The sequence below is a fragment of the Pseudopodoces humilis genome, chromosome 2, assembly GCF_049639895.1.
Source record: "Pseudopodoces humilis isolate 2021_Gansu_Grassland_sample_001 chromosome 2, ASM4963989v1, whole genome shotgun sequence".
In the NCBI taxonomy this organism is placed as follows: Eukaryota; Metazoa; Chordata; class Aves; order Passeriformes; family Paridae; genus Pseudopodoces; species Pseudopodoces humilis.
Window position 1 is genome coordinate 82,436,330 of NC_142201.1, and position 19,734 is coordinate 82,456,063.

General features: G+C 38.9%; 1 protein-coding gene across 4 annotated transcripts in view; it reads right to left on the minus strand.

Moving 5' to 3' along the window:
- Positions 1 to 1,638: 1,638 nt before the first annotated feature.
- PICALM (phosphatidylinositol binding clathrin assembly protein) overlaps positions 1,639 to 19,734 on the minus strand; it is a 66,858-nt gene continuing 48,762 nt past the window's right edge. For 2 of the 4 annotated variants that reach the window (XM_088068986.1, XM_005516158.3), the window contains 9 exons: positions 18,429 to 18,536; positions 17,425 to 17,556; positions 17,307 to 17,337; positions 16,393 to 16,492; positions 14,611 to 14,634; positions 12,522 to 12,581; positions 10,137 to 10,241; positions 3,994 to 4,096; positions 1,639 to 3,088 (listed from right to left, as the gene is read on the minus strand). In XM_088068986.1, the coding sequence (XP_087925112.1) occupies positions 4,004 to 4,096; positions 10,137 to 10,241; positions 12,522 to 12,581; positions 14,611 to 14,634; positions 16,393 to 16,492; positions 17,307 to 17,337; positions 17,425 to 17,556; positions 18,429 to 18,536 (653 nt within the window). In that variant the 3' untranslated portion in view covers positions 1,639 to 3,088; positions 3,994 to 4,003. The remainder of the gene's footprint in view (positions 3,089 to 3,993; positions 4,097 to 10,136; positions 10,242 to 12,521; positions 12,582 to 14,610; positions 14,635 to 16,392; positions 16,493 to 17,306; positions 17,338 to 17,424; positions 17,557 to 18,428; positions 18,537 to 19,734) is intronic. The other 2 variants (XM_014250622.2, XM_014250624.2) reach the window with 2 other exon arrangements.

Here is a 19,734-nt window from a genome sequence, read left to right on the forward strand (position 1 = left end):
AAAACAAAATGCGTCTGTGTGCTGCACTTTCTAAATTAAGCTAAAGTGAGTGTTATTTCAGTGATACTGAAAGCAAACACTTACTGGGAACAAAGCAAATGAGAAAATACTACTCAGAGAAATTCTCAAGCCAGTTTGTTTCCAAAGAGTAAACCAAAAAGTGAGGATTTTTAGCAAGGCCTTCAGCAAGAAAACCTAATTTGCACAGCAGCTGTTTCAAGGAACACAGAGCAATAACAAGTGAGCAGTAAAGGAAAACAGGAGTTCAGCATCCCTGCAGATGACATGGGTTTGGGTGTTCACAATTCTTTGGCGCTTTCATGATTTGCAGCCTTAAGTCCACAGCCACAGAAAGAGCCCAAGGGATCACAGAGATCTAGGAACACAGATGTATCCTCAGCCAAAAGCCTCAAGTTAGACTCTGCAGAGAGCACCACAGACCTAAAAAGAAAGTTGGCATCTGTTTTATCATAACCCAGCTGATCAGGCTCTGGAGGAGGACGAAGGTCTGCGCTCTTACTTCACACAAGGTCTGGGCTGTATTTCAGAACAGTCTGTACCCTGGTAGTTACAGATGTAGCTAAGAGGTCACAGATGTGCACCTTTTATCCAGCTGCCCCCCAATTCAAACAATTCACCTTTTTTATATTCTAACCCCAAGCAAACCTGAGTTGCTTTCTGCACCATCCCACATTGAAAGCCTCAGGGGTAGGAAGGTAAAATTTAGTAGATGTGTATGAAACTCCCCAGATCTGGGTGTGTATTACATACTCTGTAATAGGTTCAGCAATATAGATGCTAATTCTAAAGCAGGCACCATAGTGCCTGTGAAATAGCAGGCCACATAACTTTCTCAGTCTCACCTGAGAAAGTGGCCTGAGAAATCATGGGGAGGAATTAAAACAATCCTCAGAGATAGAAAACGGCCTTGCAGGTGCTGTTTGTCTGTTCCTTGTTTTCTTGCAAGAGAAGGCCGAGGGGTGGTGAGCCCCACTGACCAATGATGGTGATGTGTTAGTTCACTAACCAATAAAAGTTTTCTTTTCTGTACTTTTCATGTATCAGTCTATAAAAAAGAGCTGAGGTAATAAACCCGAGAGAAACTTCTCCAGTTCGGACTCCACGAGAGAGTCTGTGTTGTTCTTTTCGCCATTCCCAATAGAGCGACACAGGGATTTTTTTATTCATGCTTTGAGAAAGAAATTTTAAATCTATTGACCTGTACTGCTCAGTTTATGATATCCTGGCCTCCAGGACAAGCTTCAGGTCATTGTGTAGAGGAAAGTTCCACTTCTACCAACTCTTCCTGTGTCGAATTACAGAAGATGGTCTCAGCAAACTGTTCATAGTCTTTCCAGCACTACCTTCCGCTGGAAGATTAGGGAAAATAATTATAATTTTTGAGGACATATTTATGCTTCTTGCTCATTGTACAGTTATAAACAGTACAAGTTTATTGCCATGAATATTTTGAAAAACTAGAAGATGGTGAAATATGATGTTAGGTCAGGAAGAAGGAGACACCTTGTTACCGGAACACTGAAGCTGGCTGTGACACCAGCCTGGGCAAGAGGCTGCATGGATCACGTCAGCCACAGGTTCAGAGCGCTGAACTTCCTGCAATACAATATGCACGTATGAAATACATTTGGTATTTTATTAAGTAAACAAAGCAATTATCAGTGCACATTTTAAGCAGCAAAAAGAAAAGAACCTCAGACTTTCATACCGTAACAAAAGTTCTATGGAAGCTGCATTTTATTTGAAAATCCACCCATTTTTGCTAACATACATTTTAATATTTTAAACAAAAATAGAATCTGCAGAGACAATGCAGCAAGTATGCTTAATTCATGTACAGAATTGCTTTCGTATCATTGACTATCCTTCTGAAGGCCTACTCCACCCAAAAGTTATGATGTATTTACACAAAGCACCGATCAACAGCGCTACTTCCTCGTGAACTAAATACCCACTAGACATATGTAAGGAAGCTACTTCCCCTTTTTTACTTTTAAAAGGTACATGATCATAAACATGGCATGAGCCAAATGAAAAGGCTTTCCCCCCCAACACACAACACCTCAATTTATTTTTTTTACAGAAAAGAAGGAAAGTCTTAAAAGTGAAAGCAATTCCTCACATTCATCTTGGAAAGGCCTTATAATGTCAAATGTAAAAATAATGACATGCCAAGCACAAAGCAATAAAGTTCCTTCCCGATGCACTAATGCTGAATTAAAAATGTAGTGCTTCTTCTAGTCAGTTAACTGTTCCCTTGCAAAATCCTAGGCACAGAATTGACTATAAGGATTAATGCATTTTACAGCTCTTCCCTAATTCCCATATATACTGAGAATTCATGAGATTCAGACCTTTAAAATATTTAGTGCTCTGTATGTCAGCTGAAAAGCATTCTGAATCAGATTCATTCTTTGTGGATAAAAATCAGACATACTGTATACATCCATACTCATTTTCATAAGGAGGTTTTTTTTGATACAATATTAATGTTAAATTGATAATCATAAATAAATACAAACAATAATACATAAGGAATGTCTACTGCAAACTGAATATATAATTTTTAAAAAAAGTTAATTTCCATTACTGCTGTGCCTACATTTGTGAGGACTGAAGAAAAGGTAACTGCAAAATTAAGAGTTAGGATTCGACCCTCCCTTGCCCAGAGTCTTGTTTCGAGTTACGGTAAAGGACACATCTCCAATCCAGACAGCATTTCCAAACACCAATATCAATTTCCAGAATAAAGGCTTCCATTCATACGTTACCAATTAAGGATATTATTAGAAGCTGAGAGTATTGACGTGTTAGTCACCAGGACAAAAATAGATCTTGGTCTTAATTCATGGCAATTCTTGGCTTTGTATTGTGTACTGATATCTTCTTATGGAGGTGTCCCAGCTTCCTTCATTGATCTTCATCATTTCACTGCATCACTTAATGGAAGAGGAGAGTTTGAGAGACTGAAGTTCATTTTTTTCCTGGAACTGGGAGTTTACTGCTGAGCACATCTTTTTGGAAATGTTCCTTTCTCTTCCATCTAACACAGTTACATAAACTGAATCTGGAAAGATGAAAAACCCTGGGGTTAACATGCAACAGAAGTAGGACTTCACTCTAAACCTTTTTTCTTCAAAAAATTCCATTCTTCTGATGCCTAAGCTACCCCATGATCTGAAGTTCTGAACAGAAATAAAATATTTTAAAAAATCAGGGCCAGGAAACAACCAAAAGCCATCAGGATGTTCTTCCAACGACACCAGCCTATGGAATAGCTCTGCATTAAAAATAAAACTCAACTAGTTATCCATGCAATATTGTCAGCAGCGGCAGCATAACACAGACCAACACCATTATGAAGAGAACTCAGGGTCATTTTTCATGTTGAACCAGAGGACGTGCACGAAGAAAAGCAGCTGCTGTGTGCAATAAGCCTACTCTCTCTTTATACTGTGTATTCTTGAATTTCTTTTTCACATTTTCACTCATTTTACTATTCAATTCCCACCTGTCCCTGACTGGTCAAAAACAACACAACTCCACTGCAGCTCTGTACCAAAATGGATCCCTGGCACATGCGAAACAAGCACCTCCTCCTGCACGAAAGGAACTCTCTGGCCAAGCCACAGGGAAGTGCACAAGCACTCTGCCAGCAGCACTCAGGGCTCTGCTGCTAATGGGCAACTCTGAACATTCTCCTGATGAGATGGTAAATAACCAGGGAGCACCAGTTCCTTCCCCCTAATGACAGCAAGTACCACATGAGCTGGTTCTATTTCCAATCAACCTCTAAACTGCTGAAGTTAAATACACAGAGTTTCCAAATCACTTCCACAGTGATTCCAACTCAACAAGATTTGGTTTTATTTCCTTCAGAAACAGTTCTAGCCACGGTAATAAAACCTGAATTAGAACTATTTTTGTTTCATATCACAAACATCAGCATCTCCCCAGAATAACGGACAATACCTAAGTTGTTCTACAAGAAATCCTGGAGAGAGAGCTCTGCAAAGGGATCCTTTCCTGAGGCTCTGTGAGGACTCTGACTGGAAGGGCTGGATGCTGCAGACAGCTAGTAAGAAAGACGACAGAGAAAGGGAAAGAAAAAGAAAACAAGGTCTCAGAATGACAGAATATGAAAGCTGAACGTGTAATGAAAGGACAAGGGGAGGTTAAGAGGCAAACTTGGCAGAAGTCAACTATTAAAACAAGGTGTTTGGTCATATGGAAAACAAAGCCTCTTCAAAGGTTGGTGTAATGCATAAACAAGCAGGACATGACCCTCCAGAAAGGAAATACCAGTGGCATTTCCCAAACAAGCAGATAACCTCAACACTTTCACAGCAGTTTTCTTCAAAAGAAGATACAAAACATTCAGCCTGACTCCTGTGAAACAGGTTAGTCCTCTCCCTGCTTTACTGGGAAAACTACAGCCTGGCAGGGAGAGATGATGCTGGGGTCTGGCCAGAGCATGGCAGCTTTCCAGATGGTTTCTCCAGAAGGAATAGCTCTCAGCATCTTTTCTTGTCAAAATAGGATGTGTAAAAAAAAAAAGGCTGGATAGCAGAGAATAGATAATTCTCAGTTTGGGACCTAGAAGGAGAACAGGATATATTCTGTGAGTAGGAGGAAAAAAGAAATAAAAAAAAGGAAACAGGATGAGAGTTTCAACTGCTACTGTGGCCATTTTAGGTGAGAACTGAAGACTGAGACTGATAGTCTGTACACTCAAAAACTGCATCCTACAGTTGTGTACCTAAAGCATCACACCACAAACTCATATAAAGCACATAATTTAGGTGGGTAATATTGGCATTCCAACTGCTGCTGCTGGGAAGGACCAATAATCTGCAGGCTGTACTTGCAGGAGTATCTGCTATTTGTTCATTTATTTTCCCTTCTGTGTTAATACTTTTCCTTTTATAAACAGTGTTTCATTAAATCCTACTTGCCCTCCCCCTGGGTAGAACATGCATGTTTTTGCAGTTACAAATCAAAGTCAGCATCCTCCAATTTGGGTTCCTCACTGGAACAGTTTGTACAGAATCAAGTCACTTGCACTCTGTGTCCATGGCAAACAACATTGCATGAAGACCTTTTCCTCTGGAAATGCCAGGGACCCGCCAACCTATGCGTGACAGGGAATCTGCTTATGGGAATTGCTTGCAGAAGTGCTCCAAGTGTAAATATTGCCATTGCACATTTAAACTTTTCACATGAACGTCTATCTCGGAAACCACATGAGCAGGACTTCCTTCAGGATCAGTACGTGCTTGATCTGCATTGGAATCTTCATCTCCTTCTGAAGCCCCACTCACAATGGGGCACTCAGATCCAGTCACCACAAATAAATTATGGAAAAGTCATGAGACAGAATGGGAAATGCTTAAGAAGCAGTCTCAGGATGTCAGAATTTCCCTCTTAAACTTGGTTTTTCCCTTTGGAAAGTCATAGGCAGACTAGTGATACGGTCCAATAGAATCCTAACCTCAGAAAGAATGCCTGCTGCCACTTGATTTCAGGAGACATTCTTCCTCTTCATGGTCAAATGCCTTGAAGTCACACACTAAAACTTCTATCAAACTGAGCTGGGAAATCTCCGACCCAACCCATATCAAGTCCAAAGTAACATCCCAGTTTGAAAGCAGTGTGGAAGACTGGTAGGTTAGAGTAACTTGTGCAGCATCAGCACATAACCAGACACAGGGGATATTTCAGGAAGCCTGTTCAGGTTAAAATCTGAGGGAAAAAGCCTGACAATGCCATTACCTAGATGCCATAATTAAATTTAGACAGGACACAACATCTTGCAGTAAATACACATTTTAACAAGATTCCTCTAATTATTGAAAAGGAGGTCTTAAAAAAAAAAAATACATGGAAAGTATAGTTAGACAGTTTCCTACATTGCACGGCTTCAGATTACTGTTCATAAATAGGTCTGAAAACCAGAACCACTCTCAGCAGTTTCTAAGGATAAGCATTTAAAACAACAGCACTGGCCATCAGTTTCTCTAGTGCTGATCTAACTGGAGCTGTGGATTTAGTGCCCCCACTGCCCAGAGCTGGTGTGATGTGAAATGCACCGCACCGTGCTGCTCAGACAGCTTAGTCACACCTCCAGCATCAGCCATCACTTCTCACTGCCTCCAAACAAGACAGAGCTAGCTCCCTGGAGTCCCAGTAAAACCTAAGAACCCGTCCATAAGCAAACACTGGGCTGATTGCCATCATTAGCTACATTCCAGTTTCCCATGAAACAAGTCTGTCAAGCTGTTTTAGCATATATTTTAGGGGTAATGTGCCAAAGCAAGCATCTCTAAGGTCTACTTTCTGGCATAAGCCTGTCCTGAACTACATACCCTGTTCTTACAGTTTCAAACACCCTTCAACAAAAAAAACCCCCACAAAAAACAACCACAAAACTCATCCAACAAACCAACTTACTCATTTGCACATTTACCTGTTCTCCATCACCCAGGTGGTCACTCCTGCTACTTGCCATGTGCAACTGGCTGTGTTAACAACTGCAGTGTTACAATCTACTTAGATGTTGGCAGTAGGTGGAGTGATTTCTTTATTCTATTTAAATCTTAAACTTTGCACTACCCATCTCCTTCCCCCTCCTAAGGCCATGTCCTTCTGGGGACAATCACACCAGGACACGTGACATGTGAAGGCACATGGATTTGTCCTAACTGTACCATTTTATATTGAACAACACACCACCGTTGTTGGTTTATCAGCCCAGCCCTGCTGCTGCACATTGTGACACTTGTGATGGGCAGACACATTCCAGCCCTGTACATCAGTCAGATCTGGCTTGTCTGGAACATTCGGCATTTGCTGTACTGTATCACATCTGCCATCCCTCTGCTGGAGCCACTGATTCAGCCTGCCCCTCTCCTCAGACACACACACACACACACACTTCCCCATCACCAGCCACAAGGTAATCAAACAACTCCAACCATTCTCACTGTTCTGGGCTAGCACAATATAATAGTTTGCAGTGGGTAATGCCCACTATTTTATCATGATGAAAACTTTTCTTTCTCAGACAGGAAATACAGCAAGATAAATATTTTCAAAGAAAAATTACACACCTTTCAAAACTATGAATGCCTTCTGCACTCAGATTTTTGAAGATGTGACTTCTAGTTTCATTCTCAATTATTTCAAATTATTTTACCCTTAAAAACCAAACTACCCTTGCTTTTGACTGCAACAATTAGGAAAAAAGTTGTGAGCATGTAAAGAGAACACTTGGAAGAGAAGCAAAATAGGTATGTCTAGAGATAGAAAAAACTTATTTATTAAGACCAATCCTTGAGAGTATCAAGTTATAAACAGCAGCTTAATTTATACAGAAACTGCACAACATTAAGATGCCTATCTTCCCAGTGTGTTCTCCACTCACTACAACTTGTCAATAAAATTTTTGGCAACAATTTCATATCTGTCATCATGCTTTTAAGTATCTTCAGCTTTCTTTACTGTAGACAACACCCAAGATCTATTAGGAGACTGGAGGTGGTATAATCTGGTGCTTTAAAAGTAAATATGAAAAACAATTTGGTTTTTGGCAGTGATGATGCCATGGAAGAAAACCAGTATTAGAATAATGGTGTTTATAGTGATCCATGTGGGCAGTTTGAGCCTGTGCCCTTCAGATAACCATTATTTATTCTTTAAGATTTGTTTACTGACCCCCAAGAACACACATTTCTATTTCTTTTACTTTCTTTTTTCTATTTCTGGCGCAATGAAAGTATTGACTAAACTGAAACTGTGAAATACACTCTCAGAAGAGCCTCAAGACTCAGCACACAGTAAAGTCAGCATGATAAAAGTGTAATTCCCCTCCATGGCTATACATTAATATACTCTGCTGTGTATGGGGAAGCTCTCACATGCAGCCCTTGTTTCATTTAAGATGCTTTACTCATGTCAGGTTTCTAAAAACTCAACAACTTCCAGCAACACAGACTATGTGTCTCCGGGAAAACCCTTCTTGGTCACAGCAAATGCCGACTCAAAGCGTGTGTTTTCAAAGAAATTAATTCTCACAGGAGCCAAACATTGTCAGATAAGAGAATAAATATAGCTCCACACACCTCACTTATGACTAATTCCTCTTTCTCCTGTTCTGACAGTCAGCTGGGATTCAACCTAGGCCACACCCTGCAATGTCAAATGAAGCAGAAAGGCTCACTGAGCTATTCAGACCCATCTACCTGTTCATAACTGAATCAGGCAGATAGGCAGGTTTGTTTTATTTTTTTAAGGATCACTTCAATTTTTATTTTTCTCATGTAGAGAAAACTCCTATCCCTTGAGGATTCTTTTACTTGGTCAATATTTAAAAACTGTCATAAACACTATTTGTCCTCTTGAAATGGTATAAAACCCATGAGAAAAATACCAAACCACTTAAGTGACAGTGAAGGTGCAAAGCAGCCCTCCAAAGTCCAAGAGAAAGCCAGCTGAGAACTGCATTTCTAGCGAAGGAAATCTAACAGCATCCCTTTCAGATAAGGCATTTAAATAGATATTTAGAAAAAAACCCTATCCACAAGGCTGTATTTTGAAGAAGACAATGGGCATATAGACCACTGGCAGCACACAGCAGAACCTTTCTTATTAAAGGATCAGACTGAGGCACTGGAGGCCTCAATTGAGGCTCTTGTTAATTCCAGCTTACTGCTGAATTCTCTTCCCTCCACAGTCCAGTCCCAAACACTGCAGTTACACCAACCTATACCTAAGTGAAGTTATACATAAATACTTTTAAACAGTCACCTATAGAGACAGAACTCTTTATAGTAAGATCAAAATAAAGGCACAATATATTTCACTTTTCTAAGAGAAATCTGATGTACAGAGTGAACTTAGAAAAAGAAACATCTGATAGGTGAGTCAAACCACATTTAATCCCAGAGCTTCAGTCTGCCATCTAAACTTGGCTCTGCTTTTAACTGCAGTTCACAAACACAAAGTCCTAATGACCTCAGAATTTTCCAAGAATAGTATAAAAGTGGTCACCCATCCCCTCTTCCTCCTACTTTTTAAAATGTTTTTTCCTACTGTAAAAAAGCCCATCTCTTAAGATGCCTATTGGGTTATAAAAGTGAGTTCAGACAGAAGATTTCCCAGTGACAGACATTTGTAAAACAAACAGTAAAACAAACCATTAACAGGCACATATTCAACCCCAGTATTGATGCAGTCAGTTCAGAGTGGCCCTTTGGCACACTTATTCCAGTAGGTTAGGTAATCAGTCTGGAGACAACACATCCCGAGAAAGGGGTAACAGGGGATTTAAGGAGCACTCCATCTATGGCAGCACTTAACAGGGAAAGGCCAGGTACATGGTCAGTATTGCTATTGCACGTCTTCACTATGCTGCAAATGCAGTCTCCTGCAAAGCCATGGAAGAACACAAAACCCAGTGGAGACCACCACGGTTAAATCTAGATAGACACACCATGTGCCTCCCACTGAGATGGTCAGGAACAACTGAGTGGTACGCTGAGGTTTCACCAAGTTTGATTCTACAATTTTTTCAAACCCATCTAATGCAGTCATGGACATAAAAGGCTACACACACCCTGTTTGGCCCCTGCAAAATGCTGTAATACAAACACATGCCTTACACCTCAGGTAAATTATAATGTAATTCTTTGAAGTGTAACAGGGGAAAAGAACAGTGACACATACTTAAGAAAAAGCTGTAATAGCCAATCTCACAAGGCCACACACTCTGAGAATAAAGCAGCATGGGATATCACTTTGGGGAAAAAGCTCATCTTCAGCTAAAAGCACAGGCATCAGCTTTTCCTATTTTTTGTCACTGTCACATTCCCAGAAAAACAATGCCTGAAAGAAACCTACTGTCTTTGCTTTGGTAACACAAAGTTGCTGCTGTCAACATGGATACAAGCAGATAGGAAGCAAGCCTCCCATGAACCACTGGGCTAATGCAATAATTTGCCCAACACAAATAAGAGATATTAGTTACATCTATGTATAAAATTAACATATTAAATATACTTCTAAAGAAACTGCCTCGTGTAATTCATTCCCAGCACCAATAATTTGAATATACACACCTGTGCTCCCGGTACAGGGCCAAAGGGGTTTGGTGGTCTCATGACTGGCTGACTGTATATCAAAGTTGGCTGTGTCATTACTGGTATGCCTCCCATCTGTGATGGCTGAAAAAACCCAGACAGCATGAAATCACACACAGCATTAACACATTGCAAGTATTTAAGGAGATAAAGGAAAATGGCAAATGGGGGAAAAGTCTTGGTCATATTTGAGATACGCAACCATGTGAGATCCTTCTACAATATTCTGCAAATAAAGGTTACCAAAAAGGAATATTAGAGCCTTTCCAAGGAATTTTCTCAGTAACAACTGAGCCCATTCAATCTCTTGCTGCAAAGATCTGGAGCACTAAGAGCACTTGTTAGACAAGCATTTGTACTGGTCCTTCTGCTCCCAAACGCAAGGTCTGACAGCACTGCCTTGATTGCCTCTGAAAGCACAAGCACAGTTTTGCAGAGACCAGTGCAGTGCTGACAGAGTTCAGGACAAAATTGAAAACTGAGAGCTGTACTTGCTATCAATAATAAGTCAATATGCATTCAGAGTCAAAGTGTTACCAACACTCCAGCTGAGCCAAATTACGAGTTTAATGTATATTAATTGTCTTCCAAGTCAGGTTATATTTATCACAGATGCCCATCTCTGGCACCGCTTTTGGCATTCCCCTCAGGCTTGGGTTGACAGCCAGCAGCAGTCCTACTGAAGCAATCCCCATTCCAAGCAGCTTTTCCCTAATTCTGGTGGTGGTGGTACTCCTCCTCCAATCAGCTGTATGGGCAATCACAGGGTCAACCCATTCAATAAACTGACCCTCATGAAAACACCCTATAAAAAAATGCAAGAACAACCAAACAACTGCTGGCCCAAGACACAGGAAGCAGCAGCCAGGGAATGCCCAGGCACAGTGCTACAGCACTAAGCCAGCCTGTCCCAGCATGCTTGCAACATATGGGAACATAAGGGAATAGTCTGATTTAGAGAGGACTATCTTCAGAATTCTGGTCCCCACTACTGCTTTTATGAAAAACTAAAAGGTTTTACAGCAAGGGTTATAAATTGAGTCAACATTTCAGAGATTCCTTACGGTAAATGTTCTGAGTAAAGTCTGAATGAGCCAGGGGAGATTTCAGGGTGTGCTATGGAACGCACTGGTCACTTGTAACAGCCCACCTCACATGTTTGAACAAACAGTAGCAACTCAGGGTAACAGAGTTATGGCTCCTTAATTCCAGCTTCCATTTCACATTGGCATTTGAACTCCACAATTAAACGTAACACAACAACATAACATAACAAGCAAGATTACTTCTCGTATACTATATATGTTACCTTCCCCTGCTGCTGACTCAGAATAACTATTAATATGCTGCTGGTACCATAAGAGCAAAGTTCTACAGATCAAGTTTGAATCCACCCTAATGTTAGTTTAACCATAAGAGCTTTGATCAACAATATGTTCATGGATGGTAATGGGTAATGACATGAAAGACGATACTCTCCCAAGAGGCCCTCAAGAACACAGCTGGCCACTTCTGCAGTTCACTTACTGAGTGCATACAAGTTATAAACCATTAAACTAATTTGGTTATATGATGAAACATTTAACTTATTTTTTTTTCCTTTAATCTGTGAGGCATTTAATAGAATAACTGCCTGAAGGAAGTTTTCATGCCTTTTATTCACCCAAGAAAGCTGTGCTGCATCGAAATCATACTGAAAAATGCTAAGGCATATAACTTCAGAAATATTTTAAAATTTAAGGGAAGAACAAAAATTTTCAGAGCAAAAAGCAGGAAGGTCAGGTTTATGTCAAAAGCCTTGAGGCACTGGTGTGTCACCAACAAATGCAATTCTCAACCAAAACCACACCATACTGAAGTGTCACAAACTTGCATTTTTGTAACATTAATCATCACAGATACTTGCTCCCAATCTCAGCAGAAGGTATTTAAGGAAGGCTTCACTTCACCAAGAAAGCATTTCTGTTCTGAAAGCAGCTATTTATATTGACATGGTATTTCTATTTATATTTATATTGACACTTATTCCTATGCCAATAAAGACCACCAAGAACAAACACTGCGTTAATTTTCACAAAATCACAGAATGGTTTGGGTTGGAAGGGACCTTAAACACGATCTAGCTCCGTTTTCAGAAGTTTATGAATAAAACAAGTGAAGTAAGGAAGGGCAGACTTAATTTCAGACAAACAGAATGTAAGTGGTTCAGAAAACCAGAAGTTAATCATTTGGTGAGGAATAAATGAATGGGAGTTGAAATTCAGTCTTCAGTAGAATAGTTCAGGAAAACAAGAGCTACCAAACTATAAGCAATCAAACAATATATAGCATCTGCCTGGTTGGAGTTGTAGGAATTCCACTCACCATCATGTAGCCCATCATTCCTGTTGGTGTTGTGGCAGGATAGGCCATTACAGGGGGTGCCTGGTGTGAAAAAGAGTAGTGAACTGAGAGGAGAAGAGATCAGCTGCATACTCCACGACATTGCTTTCTAAGGATCAACTGCAGCACTGAGCTTATTATGAACATAGCAAAGAATAAATAGGATTTGCAGTCTGGTGTTAAGAGTGTATCCTAATTATTTCAAATGGAATACAATACCTAAGCTAAAGTTTCTGGGCCATTTTGGCAAATTTCTAATAATGTATTTGCTTTTTTCACATAAGGATTGTGGCTGTTTGAACTACACTGCAAGTTACCACTCTCTCAACATCCTGTTTAGAGAACACAGCACAAGACTCAGAAGTTTAAGAGAAAATATGAAGCAGAAGCACTTTTTAATCCCATGAAGTATATACTTGTATTTCAGTATCTAAAGTAATGGTACACAAGGAGTCTGAAGAGAGAATTTGAAAGACTGAAAGACCAAATTACCATTGCTTCTGCTGACACTTAGAGGAATTCTCTTTAGTCAGGATGGACACTCTATGAGGATTCTCCCAGCAGGCTTTGATATAAATTAGACTCTCACAGGAATCGCCAGTTTGCATTCCCTCTTCCTTCCTCACTGCATTCATTTAGCAAGACATGCTAAAAGTCCTCTTAGTACTTGACTACATTTAGTACTTGGATACATCTATATTACCCTGATGTGCTCACTGTACTTTTACGAAAACACAGTACAATTGCTGTCAACAGACAAAAACTGGGTGAATTTGTTTTGTAAACAGCTTGGCAATATATATATATAGAAAAACAGCTGATAACTCTTAGAAAAATAGAGACAGTTCTTCATCTCTTCGCCAAATTCTTTATTCTACAGTTTATTATCCACCTTCTAAAGTAGTATTAACTATTACAAGGACAAAAAAGTTGGAATTTTTTTTTTCAGACTAAACTGGTGCTTACAGATATTCAGATAACTTGCTGTCTTTATCCACTCCACACCCTGTTAGTCTTCCCTTTTAGAAAAAAAAACACTAATTTTCATGCTTTTGCTGTGGGGATTTCTAATCAAGACAAACACCATAAACATTTCTTGGTACACAGACATTACTGCTACAGAAAAGAGGGAAATAATAAACTATTAATCATACTGGATTAATTAAAGCAGATAAATTGTTTCATCAAGAATAGGGCATCAGAAAAGCTGCTTCTGAATTCAGTTCTAAGGTATCAGCTGCTTTTTCTTATATAGTAGAGCCAGTACAACTGGCATTTCAATTGCCATGAGAACAGATAGAAAATCATCTGGACAGCATATTTGCCACGTATTTCAAACAGCGGGCACAGCTATCCTAAAAATAACAACTTCTTTTTTGTTTTGCTTGTGTACACACACCTACACAAACATGCTGAATAAACTTATTGTTGAGTGCTCAAATATGGACCTACCACCCTTTAGTTACAGAGCTACCCTGGCATAAAAACAGAACACAGGGAAAGACCAATATTACTGCTGACATAAAGAAAGAAGTCCTTTGAAATGAAAGCCTGCATTCCTCAGACAGCAAGCACAGGTTATTTCTTGCCCTCTGTAAACTATCTGCATTAATTTTCTTCTTTTTCATATGAGAATTCATGACATATTGGTCTCTCCCCACTTAAAAAAAAAAATATCAAGATCTACCATAAATGTGGATCAAGTGCCACGTATAACAGAAGCCTGTGAGGTTTCATGCAGTTATTCAAACACAATATTTTTATCTTCATTCAGAATTCACCAAATGCATTAAAGGCAGCACAGACACACATCCCAGCTCTCTGGCAGCAGATGGTACAGTTTAAAGCAAGGAAAAATAATCTTGGTATTTCCCATGCCATCATTCGATTCAAGAGCCTGCACACCACCTATGAAGTTTGTGTATGCTAGGAAAAGCTCAATTTTTGGCACACCAAAGATTTTCAAATGAGAAATGTGTAAATAGCGAGGAGGTTATGAGATTCTGCAACAGCAGTGGTTAATATCAGCATGCCAGTCGATTGCAAAAAGGCTGTGGGTTGTTTCACTTACGTATTGTGGAAAATGCATGCCATTCTGTATTTCCCAGGGAGAACAATTACATAATGCAATAACACTGGATTAGAAGCAAATACTTACACAACAGAATATACACAGATAGCATTTTAGTTCACAAATACATTAAATGTTTACTCCAACACATTCTTGTAATTCAAGTCATTCACTGAGACAACACACCTGTGATACTATCATTGGTATTAGGTTTGACATTGGTTTGCATAGTCCATTTATTTGGTATATGCCTTTTTCACCAAAGATTTTCAAAAGCATATTAATTTAGCAAGCAGCAGCAACTCCACAATAAAGGGACCAGCAGAGGAAAACAAAGCTTTTTTTTTTTTCCCTCACATTATTTCTTTTTCAAGTTTCTTATGTCTGTAGAACAGTTTCACAGGAAGTGTCTCAACAGTATCTCTCAATAATAAAAGCTGTTAAATGTAATGACTTATCATCACAAGATGCAGATAAAAGACATGAGTTATTAAACAGATTTAAGCACACAGGTAAACTCTAACCACCAGTCATTAATGCAGGTAAGTAGTTACAATTCCTTCAATATCTACACACCCTCCAGTAAGATCCCCAAACATATTTTTCCCTAAAAAAAACATGTAGTGCATCGATAGGGGACACCTGGTAGGGAAGAGATGGCAGATCCCAGGAGAAAAGTCCTTTCTTTCCAAATCCACAATCCTGCATTACTACACTGTGGACTCAACCTTCCCTAGTCACATTCAGATGCAATAAGTCCTTGGGGGCAGTTTGTTACCTGTTCTGTCCATGTATAGCTCTCCAGGTCATTGGTGAAAGGGTGAGTAGGATTCACATACAAAAAATGTTCTGTGAACACTGTGAAAACTACCTCTGTAAAGTCTTACGGTGTAATTAAAAGCCCTCCCTCTACATCGCTACCCCAAAATCCTTGCCAATACTACCTGTTAAAATAGACATGAACTTGCTCATCAAAACTGACATGGATTAAAAGCAACTGCACACACTGGGGCAGGAAAGCAGCAGTTACACACATCAAGAAAGCTGTAGTCACAGACACCTCTGCAAGTATCAGCGAGGCCAGTTCCCACCCCAGAGCAGGCCAAGCTACAATGTAATGATGTGTGACCTATAAGAACACCTGAAGGTCACTTTCACACTTCGCACACCGCAAAGTACCTTCTCACTTCTTGGAATTCAGTTTTATGCCATAAACTGATAGAATGGTTTGGGTTGGAAAGTACTTCGATGATCACCTAGTTTCAATCCCCCTTCTGTGGGCAGGGACACCTTCCACTAGACCAGGCTGCTCAAAGCCCTATCCAGCCTGGTCTTGAACACTGCCAGGGATTGAGGCAGCCACAGTTTCTCTAGGAAACCTGTGCCAGAGCCTCACCACCCTTGCAGTAAAGAATTTCTTCCTAGTACTTAATTTAAACCTGACCTCTGTCAGTTCACAGCCATTGCCCCTTGTCCTGTTTTCACATGTACTTGAAAAGTCCATTGAGTGAAACCCAGAGACCACTACCTCCCATGAGAGAGGCTGCTCGAACACTACTGAAGTTCATGCTAAACCTGCACATCACATCACAAACTATTTACTAGAATAACACAGCCAAGAAAAACAAATCCCAGTAGTACACAGCTCCAACTAACTACCTCTTCAATTTTCTATTACCCTTTTACTGCAACTATAGACCATTTTCAAATTCACCCATTATACATCACCCTGCAGATCTAAATTGCAGGAAACTCACTATTTTAAAATGAGCATTTGCTTACCAATGTTGGAGCGTTCCATGCAGTGGTAGGTGCAATCTTGGGTTGCCAGTTGGAACCACCTGTTAGTTTCTTTTCACCTGGCTGAGTCCAGTTTACATCACTTCAAATAAATTTTTTAAAAAATTGTTAGAAAACATTGGACTTTCTAATAAAACTTTCTCAGGTAAACACCATTTCCACTTGGAAATGAGGCTTCTTTTATTAATGAAACTCATTTAGCAAAAGGGTTGATGAAAAATTTTGTGACAATATGCTTTGGCTTGGAAGAGTAGGAGATGTTCATCATGAATCCCCTCAGCATCTCAGTCAAGTTGTCCAGAATAGGTAAATTAATGTATCTGACTCGAGTCAGGATGTTTGAGTTAGATTTCTAGACAGCATATTAGATTTCTGAATGATGTCAGAGTTGGCACAGATGGTTCCAATAAACTTGAAATTTGCCAATCCCATTTCTCAACTTTGCTGCTAGAGTAGATGTTTGCTACCCTTGAATACACACACCCCTCTTAAGAATTCACCTTGTCTAAAGGTCAGCCTCAAGACTGAGGTTGCAGTTTCACAATATTTAAAACCACTCTGCTCTCACTCAGATCATACCAAGTATTTAAGGAGCACTATTACTACCTGCAACAACTACAAAGAAACATTTTGATGAACTAATTTTTTTAATATACCTAAAGTCTGAAAGGAATCAGAGGACAACTTGCCTGCTGCTATCATTGTCACTGCCACCCAGTCCACAGTCACCTTCCAACAGCTCTCAACAATTCATTACACCTTGTACAAGAAGTACAGTCCCACATGTGCTCTGAAGGATAACATTACGTTGGCATGCACAGGTTTCAAGAAGTACATTCATGAAAATTTATTATCATGAAAATCCAAATGCTCAACTTCTGATTAAGCATACTTACTTTTTAGTAGTTCCATTTCCAATGCCCAAATCTGTCACAAGGGAGAAAAAGACTACTGAAATTCTGTTTTTTTAAAAGAAATCAGTAAGTATTTACAGCTTAGTGGTTCCATACTTACTGCCTACAAGATTGGCTAAAGATGAATCCAGATCATCTGACACTAATTTATTAGGCGGTACTTTGGCAACTGGAAGACTCTGGTTTTGAGAGGCCACTGTTGGTTTTAGGAGACCACCTAGTTCATCAAAGCCTTGGAATGAGAAACATAAGTGATTTGAATCACAGACCTCCTACAAATGTCATGACATTCAATTAAATAGACAGCAAGGTCAACAAAATGGCTAAAATACAAAATTTAATGTAGTGATGATGCTCTATACAAGAAGTACAAAACTTACACCTTTTGATAAAAAAGATATTTACTATGGAAATAAGATTTCACTTCAGTGGTTTAACCTACAGGACAACTTTATATGGAATGGATTCATATAGTGACAGTAAAGCAGGCAAAATGTAAAACAAAGAAAAAATATATAAAGTGTTTCAATCTTACAAAAACATGTATTTGCTTTTAGCAAATCAAGTACAAAAAAAAAAAATCTAATGTCAAGAGCCTAATGCAAAAGATCAGAAAATATCTGCTTTCCAGATGCTCGAACAGAAAGAGCACTATGACTTCAATCCAAATTGTGTATTAACTGATCGTTTTCTGAAGCAATCTTAATGTCAAAAGAAAAGGCAAAGGAGTGTCAAAACCATGTTGTAGATGCATAAAATGAAGATGAAAGTTCACCTCTCCCAACCAAACTCTACAAACACCAATTTAATTTCAGCTGGCAGCATATAAAAATTAAGGCTGTTCACTGTGTAAAGTTTTAATGTACAAAATACTTAAGTGGGGGAAATCAGTGTTAACATTTCAGCAGAGCGTAGAAATAGTCTGTAAAGAGAAATTATTTTATTAATGCTGTTAATTATTGACCTTTTAAAATCAGTTTTCTTTTCTTCATCTGAAACTCTGTCCTAGTAGTGTAAGTCAATACATATTAAGAGATTTATACCTCAAAAGTAAAATAAATTAAAGGAAAGAACATACATCATTTATTTTAGTAAGTGTCTTACCACCAGAATCTGGGACAACATTAGAAGATTTGTTTCCAAACACAGACTCAAAGTCAACATTAAGGCCAGCTGATGGCTGTGGTTGAGCAACAGGAGATGGAGTGAACCCTGTGCGGAAAAAAAGAAAGAAATTTTATGTTTTTATACAGCATTTCCCACAAATCCACCTTTATGCTAGACAAGCCAAATAAATATTTCAGCACTGCAGAAAGACTAGGAATACCTCAAAAGCCCAGATTACACCCTGACACCAAGCAGTTTATTTGGTCTTTATTTGAAGTTACTCCTCCAAAGAAAGATTTTGTCTCAGAAGCTGAACAGACAGGCCATAAGACACTCCCTTGCAACGGCTTAATCTCTGGATACCTTCCTTATTCTTTTACCATATGCTTACAATAAAATTACTGAGGAAAAAGTCACCATGCTTCTCCAGGAAAAGAAGCTGGCTAGCGATGAACGTGTTTCAAGTTTTGCACATTTTGCAGTTGACCATGTTTAGCAGTCAAATTTCTAGAAATTATGGCAAGATATAGGGAGTACAGTCATATTTCAACTCTTAGTGCTGTCTAAACTTATTTCATTTATCTTCCATGTATCTGTAGTTTTCTACAATTACACAATTTTTTTTAATACTGAAAATTTATTGCAGCATAAAGCACTGCATATGATGTTCAGCAGCATTAATTGATAGTTCAGTAAAAAAAGAAGGTAGAAGCCATTTGTTTGTAGTATTTTTTAATGTTATATATGATCATAAGCACATGCATGTGCATCACAGAAGTATTCAGGCAATAACAGAAGTAATTATTGCTTTATATGAAAAGCACCAAAAAAAAAATGCAAAAAAAAACCACCTTGAAAATTAGCTCTTCTGGTTTCTAACAAAAAGTATGATATGGAGAAATGAAAGGATTACAACTATGTCAGCCATAAAACACTGCAGTGGGCAGAAATAACTGACCAAGAACACTTCTTGGATTTCATTTCGCTTGCTGCAACAGCACCTCATTTCAATCTTACTGTTTTTCTAAAATAAGTCACATTTTGCCTAAAAAAGTTAATAACTACAGGATGTTATTCTTGAACGTAAATTTCACAGAAAAAAACCCCGAATTCAGATTACCTGCCTCTTTTTGTCTTAAGGAACACAAGACTCCTAACTCCATTACTAAAACTTAGACAATGTAGTTTTCATTAAAAATAAATCTAAGTAAACTGCATACAGCAAAACATGAGAAGCAGTAATGTGGGAAAAGAGAGAGTAAATAATCAACAAACCAAAATGAGTATCTTTATGACATGTATA